Genomic DNA, 13,554 nt, shown 5'->3' with positions numbered 1-13,554 from the left:
GCCAATTTATCCCGGGATCCCTAATTCGATGTCATAAAACATTCACGGGCGCGTGCTGGTTAATTTGATTCCACATACGTGGGGTAGATCGTGGCGACGAAGCGTGATGGGCGAACATACACACATACATACATACAGACATCTTTCATTTTTTTTATATAGATTTACATTTTTATTCCTGTGTGCTTATGTAGGTAGAGTTGGGGTGGGGGTGGGGAGGGGGCCAGTGCACTTCTGTGTATATTGCTATTAGGACGATCCTGACATTAGATGTTAACAATTCATATTTTATATCAGAATAGAGTGCGTGACTAAACAGATGATAGTATATCCTGTACACCAGGATAATGCGTATAACGGAAACCCGCTCTTGATTAATACTGTAAAAATGTTTAAGCCTCTTGAGATTTATCATGGTGTTCACGAACTTTTTGTAATTCTTTCTTCCTTGTTCACCATGAACATCACAACAAAAGATAGACTCCAAATCATCTGTTCCAATACTGGATAGACGAATAATTTCATTTTGTATCATTTTGTAAACCAGTATAGGGACAGATCCAGTAATTTTTGCAGGAGGGTGTTTGCCAGGTTGCCGAGACAATATATCCCCCCCTATGGAAGCCTATTGCGGCCATTTCAGAATCTCGTCCCCTCGCCGCGAGAAGTCGAGGGCGAGAACACGGAAGACGAGAAGTCGAGGGCGAGGGAGCGAGAACGCGAGGGAGCGAGAAGTCGAGGGCGAGGGAGCGAGAGAGCGAGAACGCGAGGAAAAAGGGCGAGAATACGAGGATCTCGCCTCGAGAACACGAGATTACTTTCACCTCGACTTCTCGTCTTCTCGTCCCTCGACTTCTCGCTCCCTCGCCCTCGCGTTCTCGCCCTCGACTTCTCGCCCTCGACTTCTCGCTCCCTCGTGTTCTCGCCTTTGAAAAACCTCGACTTCTCGCTCCCTCGCTCCCTCGCCTTTGGGTCAATCTCGTCCTCTCGTGTTCTCGCTCCCTCGCTTCGTCACAATCTCGACTTCTCGTCCTCTCGTGTTCTCGCCTCGGAAGTGCAGTTTATAACGCATGTCCACTGACTACCGTATCGGCATTTGTATTCAGTCTGGTATTTTCATTCAAAGTCAAAGCCGATGGAAGCTCTAGCGATCAACAAAATTCTCAATGATTTGGGCTTAATCCATCTCTTAGATGTATTTACTGACAATTCCGTAAGTACTAAAGTAGCCTATCCTGTAGATAGATACGACTACAAGTTTTGTTTGGATTGTTAAGTTTAAATTTTGTCTCAGAATTGAATTACCCTTTTGTGTAGTCTCAATCAATATTATTATTAAGCGAAAACGCACATCTTTAGGCCCGTGACGTGTAGCCTATATTTACTTCATTTTATTTAAATGTTAGGCCTAGATATTGGATATTTTCACAGGTTACCGATACCAGTTTAAATATGTTTTTTGTTAATATACCATAATCGTATTCTATTTATAAATTCAATACGTGACAAATCGGTCGTTTGCTGGGTTAATTTGGCAAGGTTGCATAACTTGCACGTGCTAATTCCATTGGCATTGATCATACAATTTGGTTGCTTAAAGCCCCAATAACACTCTTGTTGTAATTGAATAATATGTCCCAATTTTTATTCTGGTCAACAAAGTGTATTATTTTACAATATTCAAATAAATTTATGATACAAATTCATCGTAACACACCTAATTTAAAAAATTGGAAAAATTCAACTACATGATTTGAAAAGGTTAACGTAGACCTTTTCAAATGTGACTTGGATTTTAAAATATTTTCGAACCCTCTGGACAAGTAAAATAGGTTGTAATGGATAATTTACACAACAGGTAGGACACATAAACATCTGGTACTTAGAATAAGACTATTAATTATTTTCTAGAGCTGCCAAGCCAGCAAGGGTGTTATTGTCCCTTTAACAGTAATAGCTAGGTCACTCGGTACAGTTAGGTGCCCTATAGATTTCCGTGTTCTGGAGGCGTAGTCCTATAATTGACCGAACGTTGCCATATTACTATTTTATAATTATTGGATGTGGATGTGATTAAATGCGGCTTCTAAATCTGACTGCAACTCTAATATTTTAATTGGATGTGAATATAATTATAATACATTATTATCATTCCGGGGAAATTTAGGTCTTGTCATTAGAACTAGGCCTATTATTAGTATTACAATAATATTTGGTTGTGAAAACTTCGTTTCTATTCGTCCACATGCCCATCTTATATTGTCATTTGAAAAACTATAACAACTAAACAAGTAGCCTATTTATAAAGTCCTATAAAACTTCCAGTAAGTCTGTATGTACATTTTTCTACTTTCTATTCTAGTAGCTGTTGATCTGTCAGTGACTAGGGTTTAAGCCACCTGTGCAGATGTCATCAAGGTCACTTTAAGATGTAAACAGCGTTAATTATAATTAGGCTTTTAATTAGGGCATGTGATTGTTGTGGAGGATTTGTGGGGTTAGGGCTAGTAGCACTAGTTCCCTAGCATCTCATGTTGAAAAACTATGATAAATATGGCCCATGATGCTTGATCCCCTTTGAAAAGTTGTGTTGATGCTCAAGATCTAGAGGTTAAAGTTAATATCGAATTGACTCTAAATTTACACACAGTTTAAAGGTCATGAGATGAAGAATCCTATTGATTTTCAACATTTTCCAATAGTTACTGCCAGAGTTATGGCCCTTGATCTCTTTAAGATATCTTGTTGACGCTGTATAGACAATATTTATAAACTTAATATCAATTGACTTTTAAATTTAAAATAGCATTATGCAAGAGAAAAATCTGCTTATTACAGGTCTTTCTTTAGGCCTGAAATGTTATCTAAATAATCAATTAGACATTAATTAACATATCCAGACCATAATAAACTCTTTATGTCAAGGCTAGCCTTCGATGTTGGCGGATTAAATTCCTATATGCAGCTTAATGGCCGTTGATAATTAAATCAATCAAGTGGATAATCGAGACTATACTGTTTATATTAATGATTTGAGTAATGATGACCAAGGCTATGTGAATATTGGAAACGCTTTTTTCTCGGCTAATAGTTGATCAATTTGACTGAAATTTTCAGCAAATTACCTTTACACTATCTAGTTTTTAACTATTATAGTGAGAACTGCCATCTCTTTATCTTATCTCCCATTATGTAACTTTAAAGAGTGTTTTAGGCCACAAGACACATTAGCCTATTTCCAATAATTACTGCTAGAGTTATGGCCCTTTATCGCTTCAAAATATCTGGTTGACATTCTAGACGCTAAAGTTAATAAACATCTGATTGATTTTAGATTTATATGCACTGTTTAAATTCACGAGACACAGAAGATTATTGATTTCAACAATTACTGCCATACTGTAGCGCGTGACCTCTTTCAAAAATTTTGTAGACTCTTGTGGCTAAAGTTAATATCTGATTGACTTTAAATAGAGATTACTATCATGAGACAAAGAATCCTATTCATTTTCAAAGATTTCTGATAATTACTGCCAGATTTAAGGTGGAGTGTGGACGCTCTAGAGGCCAAAAATCAATTCATGCATTCATTCACTCTAAAGGCCAAAGTTGATATAAATTGTTTAAATCAAAACAATTGGTTTCTGATGATTTATACATCATGGGTTATTACTTGTAATCAGATTTTCATGTGTTGTAAATGTTCTCATTACTGACTAAAGAAAAAATATGCTTTGGGCGTATGGTGTATGTTTTGTTGCCTGGCAAGAGTGGCAACCTATCTTCTATTTTTTTTACAAAGGTTTTGTTAAAGTTAAAGTTCATTGGAATTTTCCCGTCTGGTTCGTAGTTCCCCCTGTCAGTGATGTAGGATGGAGGGACAATGCATAGCGGTAGTCGTTCAGATGGGATGAAAAACAGGGATCTGTATATACATTGGTGTGCACGGAAATGATCCCTTGACAGTTGGAATTTTGTAATAACATACTGCATGTCAAGCCCATCTTCATTTTGCCCGGTCGGAGCAAGACTGTAGGATGTTAAACCCCAATTTATTTTATTTCATTATAATCCGTATGTGTGGGCGTATGTTTCGTTGCCTGGCAACCTATTTTTTGATTTAAAAAGTTTATCACCATTACACCCTAATGATGTTTGAATTTTGTGAAAATCGGACCAAAACTGTCAGACAAAATGGCCGCTCTTTGTCTGCAAATTGTGTATATAAGTAATACAAAGGTTATGGATACCCTCTAGGGGTCACAATTGTGATCCGATTTTAATTAAGCTTAGACCATATCTTCATATATTAAAAAAATCTTAGTCCCTTTTGATATTTGTGTATTTCAGAGCGTTACTTTTTGGATTATGGCCCCTGATTGTACCAAAATTTTTTGTTTTTTTTAGCTTATTCTCTTTTCATCCCTTGCAAAATGTGGGAGTTTCCTGCCTGGCAGCTGCTGATTATCAGATTTTAACGAAACTTAAAATATATCTTTATATCACAAAGATGTCAGTCCCTTTTGATATTTGCGCAATTCAGATCATAACTTTCTGGATTATAGCCCCTGATCGCATGGAAAATCACTTTTGTTCCAGCTTGTTCTCTAACCATCTCTTGCAAAATGTGGGCATATCGTGTCTAGCAGCCGCTGGTTTTCTTAATTAATATATGTTTATTTAACAGGTTGGCCCTCCAGAAGTTCTAACATTAACCGATTCAGAATTTAATTTCCTTGGTGTGAGTGCTATTGGGGACCGTGCTAGGTTGAGACAGAGATGTAGAACATATTTGAATGGTAAGTAGCATGTGCAAAGTCTGGGGATAGCGATAGTAGATGTTGGCAAAACCGAAATACTGTTAAAAGTATGGATTGTAGTTAACTCATGTGTACAAACAAGAAATGTCAATGACAGACGGAAGTTATCGAAAATCTTTAGCCAATTTTAACCCCCAGAGTTAACTACAATCCATATTTTTTTTAAATCGAAATAAGCGCCGTTTATTTTCGATAAAGACCACTAGAGTTATGCCCCAGAGTTAGAACTTTATAATTTATATGCTGCATTTATTAACTTATTTTTATATGCCCACATATGAAATACGTTGTCACCAATGTCTGTCTGTCGGTCCGCCTGTCAATAATTGACTTGTTAATGCTATTGTGGATACAGTTTTTAACAGATTTTTTTTTCAAATTTGTTTTCTGGAATATGATAACTGCTACAGTGTTTTTTCAAATTGGGTGTGATGAATTGGGGTCATGAGAGGATGAACCCTATTTCTGCATCCTTCTGTTTCAGATGTGCTGCTGTCGAGGCAGAGCTGCTGTGTAGGCGTAATTACACACTCTGCAAGGCTATGTTTATAATATTTCAGTAATATATGCAATTGTCATATATCTGCAGTTTAATTATGTCTTTTTGAAATTTTTATCCTGTAATCTGAATAACTGCTGGTAAATTTAGCTGCGAAGGGGAACATGTTTGGTTAACTGCTTTTCACACCAACTAGCATGTATGTTCTCATTGAAACTAGAACTTAACTTTAAGGAATATTGGGTATTAATTCCTTGTGTTTAGTTAAATTTCGTGGTCTAGATTTGTCTTTGAAATGGCTGCAGATCTTTCATATATAATGCATACCTCAATATGCTCAGTTTATCATTTTGAAGATTTTCAAAATCAGATACAGGTATTTTTAAAATCAAATAAGTGTTCTCACTGTACTATGAATGCTATATATGGATGACTGGCATATTGCCCTTGCTTGGCAGATTTAATCTGGCTGATTTAATCTGGTTCTTGTATGGCAAATGCATTTTCCATTCATTGGTTTTGACTTCACAAATTCAAATTTTCTAGGTCAGTGTGAATCGCCATCTTTAAAGAAATTCAAAGAGCTATCAGAAAAGAAAAAAACACAGAATAACAACAAGTTCAAGTCCAATGGTAGATTATATACTGGGTGGAAGTTATCTACAGGACAGAGTTTTAAACTAGTTCCACTATCTCAAGGAGGGGGATCTGTACTCAACCACCATCATCATCAACTTCATCTACCACATTAAATCAACAAACTTCAGCCACATGTACTCAACCACCATCATCATCAACTTCATCTACCACATTAAATCAACAAACTTCAGCTACTTGTACTCAACCACAACTAGCAATTAATGCTGTAAATTATGCAACAAATATCATCAATGATGACACAGATGATGAACTACCGGATATCTCATTTTATTCAGGAACACCAACTGTAAGTATATAAATAGAATAATTTATAATCAAGATGCAATTTAAAATGATGTTGAGGGTACAAAAAATACAAAAAAGACTATTGAAAATTTAGGACAAAGTTGGGCCTTTAACTCTATTCAGTTGAGCCCTCACTCACCAAAGGACCTTGGCCAATATTTTAAAGTCCATTAATCATAGAATGGCTACCGATTTATTTTGAAGAATAAGACGCAACCACCTTCAGTCTGCTCCAGTAATCAGACTGATATCAAATCCAAAAGTAAAAGTTAAATTTGTCAGAAATACTCAATTTTTTAGCCCTCTTTTCAGGCCACCCAATGATCTTTCTTTATTATTTAAAATTGGCACAGCAGTCTTCATTATTGTGTGTACGTGTATGCCATCTTATGAAATAAGCGATCTTTTTACTTGCAGATAACCTTCAAGAAAAGTAAAAAGTAAGTAAATTGTCTTTAATAAATGATACTTTTGTTGGGCATATGCTCCATATTTTGAAATGATCCTCACAAAACTTTTAGGCTAGATTAAAACACTCACCCAGAAGGGGACAAATTTATATCATCATATTCATAGGCATATCTTTAATTCAGGCTTTAGATAAGGCCTGGTAAACCAGAGTCAATTGGTTTTAAAGGGTAAATGACTCTCATCAGCAAAGATTTTGCCCATTTGATTAGATTAATGCTTTCTTCACATGCATGGAAGTGGTGTGACTGTAGTTGATTCATTCTGGTATGAACTGATAATTTTTATGTGATGTGTTCGTAATGACAGACTGTTCTTTATGCAATTGTTATGAGCATAAGGTATACCGGTAGATCAAATTTCATTTGAGTGATTTAACAAGCATGTATTCTAGAGTTATCGTCCAAGTCTAATATCCAGTTTACCAAATGCATATATTTAGATTTATGCCTTACTCTTAAGCACTGATATCTAGGCCAATAAAGGCCAGAAAAAATTTAGACAGGCACAATATATCAGGTAGTTAAAACTATCTTAATTTTATTTTCAGAGCTGAGAGCTTGGAAGAGATTCTAGTTCGCTTGAATAGTCAGATAAAAAATGAGAAAAACATCATCAATGTAAGCCGAGGTGATGTTTTGTCTGGAACAAGGAGAGCGTTTTCCAGAAAAACCTTCAGGCCCGAATTCGGTTTAAGCGTCAAATTTTCAGGGGAAAATGGTATCGATAATATCCAGAGAACTTTTACAACTTCTAATGAGCTCTATAAAAGATTCACAAGTGTTTCAAGGGTCAGAGTGTAAAATGCTCTGTCCTGATATCCCCAGTAAGTATCAAATGCACAGGTGAATCATACTAATAAAATCAGCATTGTCAACTGAAATCAACCTTTGTGACCATGCTTCCACTTGCTCCCAAGTAACCAGTCAGACTTACTGACATTATCTTGTTATATGCTCACATTTTAGTATGGTTATATATTGTCATTATTCCGGTTTGTCATAATATCTTGTTAACACCATGGAGGTTTTTAGTTTTGATTATATCTGAGCCAATTTGGTTGCCTATTCGATTGAAGGGAAAAATGCTATTTTACGGATATCTTCAAGTTATTTCCTTTTGCTATATATATCTTGTGGTCTTAGTGGCTTTATAGTCTGGGGTTTTAATGTTCTATTGTTCGGCGCTGAACTGAACTAATGAAGATGGGAATACGCTCACTGACTTATATACGCATGCCAATGTTGTCATCAGACATTGGTTTTCCATCCGATCCGAACAACTAGACAGCTGTCCTTGTCGGGCCCTCGGTCCGGCATCACTGACAAGGGGGAACCACACCGGTAAATCTGGATGCACTTTCTCAACCAATGCAGGGATCGAACACCTGAGCTCCAGACTAGCGAGCCAGCGTCTTACCCACTGGAGGCTCAGTGCGGGGATATCTATTAGCTTAACTGCACGATTTAAATTATTTTTCAGGTGAAGAAAGAGATGATTACAGACTGTTTGGAAAAATCATATCATATTCAGTAATTCACCGTGGTAAGTATTTTGATATTCATTCCTTTTAACATTAAGTATATAGTGATGCAAGTAGCTGCAGTTACAATTGAATTTCTGGATGTTATCAACTTGGATGTCTGTAGTATGTCTGGGCATAAAAATGTCATTAGACACCACTTAAGATGAATTTTGAACAATAATCTATCGCTTTATCTACATTTAAGCCTAGAGAGATTTTGAAATTAACAAACAGCATAGGTATCTGCAGTTATTGTTGAACTTTTGAAAGCAATATTGTATCATTGTAGTAATACAGTGTCATTTCAAGTATATATAGATATTTAACTGATATTATGCATATACCAGCTACCTATATTCTGTCTTGATATTTATCCTTATCATACAAACAAATTTCTGAGTGATTTTCCTTCCAGATTGATGTAAATTAAAACTAAAAACCTAAAACAAAATTATTAAATTTCTTTTATTATGTTTCTACAGATTTAATCAATCTGTTTTATTTAGCTTACTTTATTAGACTGCAGATGTTTGCAACCTTTAATTGGTGTTTTAATTTTAAACAACCTTTAAAGATACATTATATAAGAGCTAAATCTGCCTAATGTGGGTTTTTATTTAGGCCTCAAATGTTATAAAAACTATTATTTAGATATTTACTTATTACTTGACAAGCCTATAATCAACTCTCCAGCAGATGTAAATGGATGCAATACGATTGCCATTTAATGATTTAATTCAAACGTGGAGACGTGAGAGAGTCTTGATAAACAAGACAAGTAATGTTGCAGTGATAATAAAAAATTTGTCAGAACTTCAAACAGTGACAACATCTCTAAGAATAACTTAATTTGAGGAAATTTTCAATATATTACTTTTCAAATATTTATTTTTGAACTATTATAGCAGAAGCCAGCTCTTTATCTGATTCTTACATAATTGATCTGGAGCAGAAAAGAAGGATTTTAAACTCCATTTCATAATTTATATTTAAGGATCAAAGATAAATTGACTCATTTAATCTTAACATAATTGTTTCTATTTTTTCAATGTAAAGGTCCAGTGCCAAGATTCTTTTCTGGAATCCTTTATGATCTGATAGCTTTTGGCTCTTGTGAACCAAAATTGGATGACATAGTAGATTATCAAATCAGAGAACAAATTAAAGAGGTATTTCGAATGCTAGTGTATTAGATATAGATTTGTTCAGTAGTAAAATTCAAATGCAGGATCTTTTCTGTTTGTCAAAGTGATTGTATCATACGGTGGGTGCCGAATCTGGTTCCAATTTAATTGTATTATAAAATGCATATAAAAGCTGGTGTTTTGTTGTATGATTATATTGATGAATATTTTTTTTTTTTTCGTTTTTTAACAGTTGTCAAGGGCAGATGATGTAATAATGTTACAAGAGGCTGCTCAGCCTCTTATTGGCCATATAGACTTTTTAGGAGCTATACCTCTTATATTCGATGTAAAAAATAAAGAAAGTCTAGTCACATTATTAACACGGTATTTTGTTGTGGACAGGGTAAAAGGAGTACTGAATCAGTAAGTGAATGTTTTTTGATCACTGTTTATCTGAAAAATTGGTGTTCCTGGACGTAGAAAAGCTACAAGTTTTTAATGGGGAGATAAAAAAAAATGATGTCCTCCATAAGTCAATGCATGTTAATCCATAGGCAATCAGGAAAAAAAGTAGAAGGAAATGCGGTTTGCCTGAGAAATTTGTTAAACTTCCACATTGAATGACTTATTATAGAAATATGAACATATTTCATCAATAAATATCCCTAAACAACTAATTTTAACTTTATTTTAGGTTCTGTGAAGGGATGGATTCTTTAGGTTTGAGAAAGGAAATAATTAAAAATCCAGAAGTCATGAGAGAACTTTTTGTTTTCTCGTATGAAAAATTGTCGTCCATTAATATTGATCACCTGTTTACTCCGGTTTTTAGCGAAAACAGCTTTTCGCTTGAACAGGAATTAAACAGCCATGCTCATTGGAGAGATTTTCTTCTGGATCTTGAAGGTAATCATCCTCAAGTATATTTTTCTGTTTTTCATTGTCTATTAGTTCTGTCCCACCTTTATCATGTTAGAATAGTGAACCACACAACAGTACAGTGTAAATTTTTAATAATACCATGGGACAAATGGTATGGTTGCCCATGTCCATCTGACAGTCCATAGGTATTTCTTGTCTCCAAATATTGTTCCATTGCGAGCAAAGATATTAACTTTTAAAGGTTGGATAGGATATTTGCATTATTTGCAACCACCGTTCTTATCTACTTTTAAGTAAAATATATAGATATCCAATGGCATCCAGAGTTGATAATGGCCTGGATAATTTAGATAAGATTTCAGGCCCAAAAAAAGATCTGCAAAAGGCAGATTTAGCGCTTTCATAATGTACTTTTAATTTCTTGACAACTGCAGGCTTACAATAGATGTGGATGAAACTCAATTTTTATTTATCCTCTTAAATTTCAGAAACAGATGAACTGGGTAGTTTGTTATCTTTTGTGACTGGTTTAAAGGACATACCTCCACTGGGATTCAACCCACCACTAAAGCTACTGTTTAGACACCCATCTTTTGAATGGGACATTGCCCCGTTTGCAAATACTTGTGCTAATACCCTTAACATTCCAGTGTTAAAAGATTATGATGCATTCAAAACTGCAATGGCCATGTCTTTAAGAATTGGCAATATTTTTACTGACGCTTAAAATATTAACTTGCCTTTTTCTGTTTTACCCAGTCAGTTTGAAAGTTTTTAATATAGTTATATTTAAAAACACTTTTTGGTCATACAACGTAGTCTGTTTTATCCAATCAATTTGATAGTTTTTAAGATAGTTAATTTAAAATTGCCCTTTTTGTGATACAACTTAAATCTGTTTTATCCAATCAGTTTGATAGTTCTTAAGATAGTTATATTTAAAAACGCTTTTTTGTGATACAACTTAGTCTGTTTTATCCAATCAATTTGATAATTTTTAAGATAGTTATATTTAAAAACACTTTTTTGTGATACAACTTAGTCTGTTTTATCCAATCAATTTGATAGTTTTTAAGATAGTTAAATTTAAAGTATTGCTTATGTTTGTTTGTGTAATAATTTCTTATTTACCTTTGGGGGTAACCCGTTTTAAATTTATTTCTTTGTGATATATTTTATGTTCTTTGATTCAGTTTTTATTTATTTCTGTGTAAAGCTGCAACAATCTAAGAAAATATGCAATGTATAAATTTTGCATTATCAATTTTTGCAGTCTGAGTTATTTATAATTTTTAACATAAAATTTTATGTTAAAAGATGTATAGTAGTAATGAAGCAGTATTTTTTACACCTGCAAACAGATAAAGTCCGACAAATATTACCTTTATATTTTTTTATCGTTTACCTATTTAATATGCTCTTTGTAACTTAATTTCTTTGTTGTCAGAATTGCAGTACCGGTATCAGTAAAACACAAACTACTTCCCTTTGCAAGACTTTTTGTACCAAATCCTATGCCTGAACATTTTGTACATGTAAATTTCCTACAAGAAACTGGTTTTCTATTATTTGAAAAGGAGAATTAAATTGTTTTAATTTCATAGGGAATTTCTTATTTGACAATGGGTAGAAATAATGATTAATATACAGGCTTTTGCATATAAAGTTAATTTGAATGTCTTCATTGCAATCACAACAAACCTTTTTAAGATTAAAATTCTTACATTAATTTTTATACTCCCACATTGAAATGTGGTTGTAAATTTTGTCGTTACCTTGGTTAGCTCTGTTAATATCTGATTGACTTAAGATTTATACACAGTGTTTAAGGTCATCAGACTGATTTTCAACCATTTCTAATATTTACTGCCACAGTCATGGCCTTTAATCACTTTGAAAAACATTGCAGATGCTCTTGAGGCTAAAGTCAATATCCGATTCACATTAAATTTATTAAGTGTTTAAGGTCATGAATGATTTTCGATGTTTACTGCCACAGTCATGGCCTATGATTACTTTGAAAATTCTTGTGGATGCTCTAGTGGCTAAAGTTAATATCCAATTGACTTTAAATTTATACACAGTGTTTAAGGTCATCAGTTAAAGACGCATCAACAGAACACAATTTTTATGGGAAACAATCACCGGTTTTATTCTAAAAGCACCACGTTTCGATAAGAGGATAGTTGTCGAAACATCAAATAAAACCAGTGATTGTTTCCCATAAAAATTTTGTTCTGGTAATTTGTTTCCCAATCAATAAATGCCACTCAAAGATTAAGTTAAAGACACTTTTTGATTTTCAACAATTTCTGATAATTACTGTCAACATTATGGCCCTTGATCACTTTTAAAATCCTGTGGATGCTCCGACCAAAGTTATCATCTGATTTGATATTATATTCACTAAAACAGAGTTGAAGGTTATGAGATCTTATTGATTTTCAATGATTTTTGATGAACTTAAACAGCTAAATCCATGATATTAAATGTTTTGTATATTAAACTTTAGCATGAGCCAAACAAATTCTAATGATTTTCTGTTAATTACTTAATGAGTTGTTACTCTTAATCCGATTTATGTGCATTATAAATGTTTCATTAACGACAAAAAAAAAATATGCAACTGTCCAGTCGATTTAGCTGCTGTGGGGGATATTTTTGTTGAGAGGCAACCTATCCTTAAATATGGATTAGTGTACTGCCATGTGTTTTATTATTGTTGATGAATATGTTTAATGATGTTGCCTTAATTAGGTTCCATATTAAATTGGTTAAGTTTGATGATCAACTGTTCCATGTAAATTTTGGGTTAAACATGATTTTGTACCTTTAGGCATAGTTAATGTCATAATTTTAATTTCTTAAAAAATCCTTTTATTAAGAAACTGTTATTGTATCTTGTTAAGTTATTAAATATTCATAAATTTTTTCTGTGTATGTACTGACTACATCCCATAAAGACTAGGCCTTCTACCATTTTAAGATTCTAGATTTATTGCTGTTTTTAAAATGTAGGCTAGATACAGGATTTTTGAAAGGGACGGGATAGGGTGGTCAAAGGAAAGTCTTGAAGATTTTTCATTGATGGGTAGAAACCGCTTACACATTTGACTAAAAAACAACAGTGTAAGACAAATATGTATTTAATACATCTACAAGATCATTCCATGTCCGGATGGGCAATAACTAAAACCCTTTCACCCTTCCCCTATTTACGAAGTCCCACAGTTCAGACATACTGTCATGATTTTTTTGGGAGGGTTACATATTACAGGATCCTAGACC

General features: G+C 34.0%; 1 protein-coding gene and 1 long non-coding RNA gene across 4 annotated transcripts; both read left to right on the top strand.

Annotated features, from left to right (window-relative positions):
• Positions 1-885: 885 nt before the first annotated feature.
• Positions 886-6,005, top strand: LOC126819396 (uncharacterized). Of its 2 annotated transcripts, none has more exons than XR_007679603.2 (3): positions 886-1,213; positions 4,688-4,799; positions 5,866-6,005. It is a non-coding gene; the product is annotated as an uncharacterized LOC126819396 (long non-coding RNA). The 2 variants fall into 2 exon arrangements; XR_007679604.2 differs by lacking the exon at positions 886-1,213 and adding an exon at positions 1,970-2,122.
• A 29-nt stretch (positions 6,006-6,034) lies between these two features.
• On the top strand, positions 6,035-11,038 carry LOC126819384 (G2/M phase-specific E3 ubiquitin-protein ligase). Of its 2 annotated transcripts, none has more exons than XM_050547407.2 (8): positions 6,035-6,265; positions 6,682-6,704; positions 7,283-7,558; positions 8,215-8,277; positions 9,314-9,426; positions 9,635-9,807; positions 10,079-10,290; positions 10,755-11,038. In XM_050547407.2, exons 3-8 carry the CDS (start codon positions 7,450-7,452, stop codon positions 10,991-10,993), a joined length of 909 nt encoding a protein of 302 aa, XP_050403364.1. In that variant the 5' UTR covers positions 6,035-6,265; positions 6,682-6,704; positions 7,283-7,449; the 3' UTR covers positions 10,994-11,038. The 2 variants fall into 2 exon arrangements, with proteins under 2 accessions (XP_050403364.1, XP_055956496.1); XM_056100521.1 differs by having other exon boundaries at positions 6,621-6,704.
• The last annotated feature ends 2,516 nt before the right edge of the window (positions 11,039-13,554 follow it).

The sequence above is a fragment of the Patella vulgata genome, chromosome 4 (assembly GCF_932274485.2).
Source record: "Patella vulgata chromosome 4, xgPatVulg1.2, whole genome shotgun sequence".
NCBI classification, from domain to species: domain Eukaryota; kingdom Metazoa; phylum Mollusca; class Gastropoda; family Patellidae; genus Patella; species Patella vulgata.
This window is presented reverse-complemented; position numbering and strand designations above follow the sequence as displayed.

Bases quoted from the DNA above. Each gene is read 5' to 3' on its own strand.
- LOC126819384 (XM_050547407.2), top strand. From the start codon at position 7,450: ATGGTATCGATAATATCCAGAGAACTTTTACAACTTCTAATGAGCTCT. The intron at 7,559-8,214 runs GTAAGTATCAAA...ATTATTTTTCAG, and splicing joins GCTCTGTCCTGATATCCCCA to GTGAAGAAAGAGATGATTAC. The intron at 9,427-9,634 runs GTATTTCGAATG...GTTTTTTAACAG, and splicing joins TCAGAGAACAAATTAAAGAG to TTGTCAAGGGCAGATGATGT.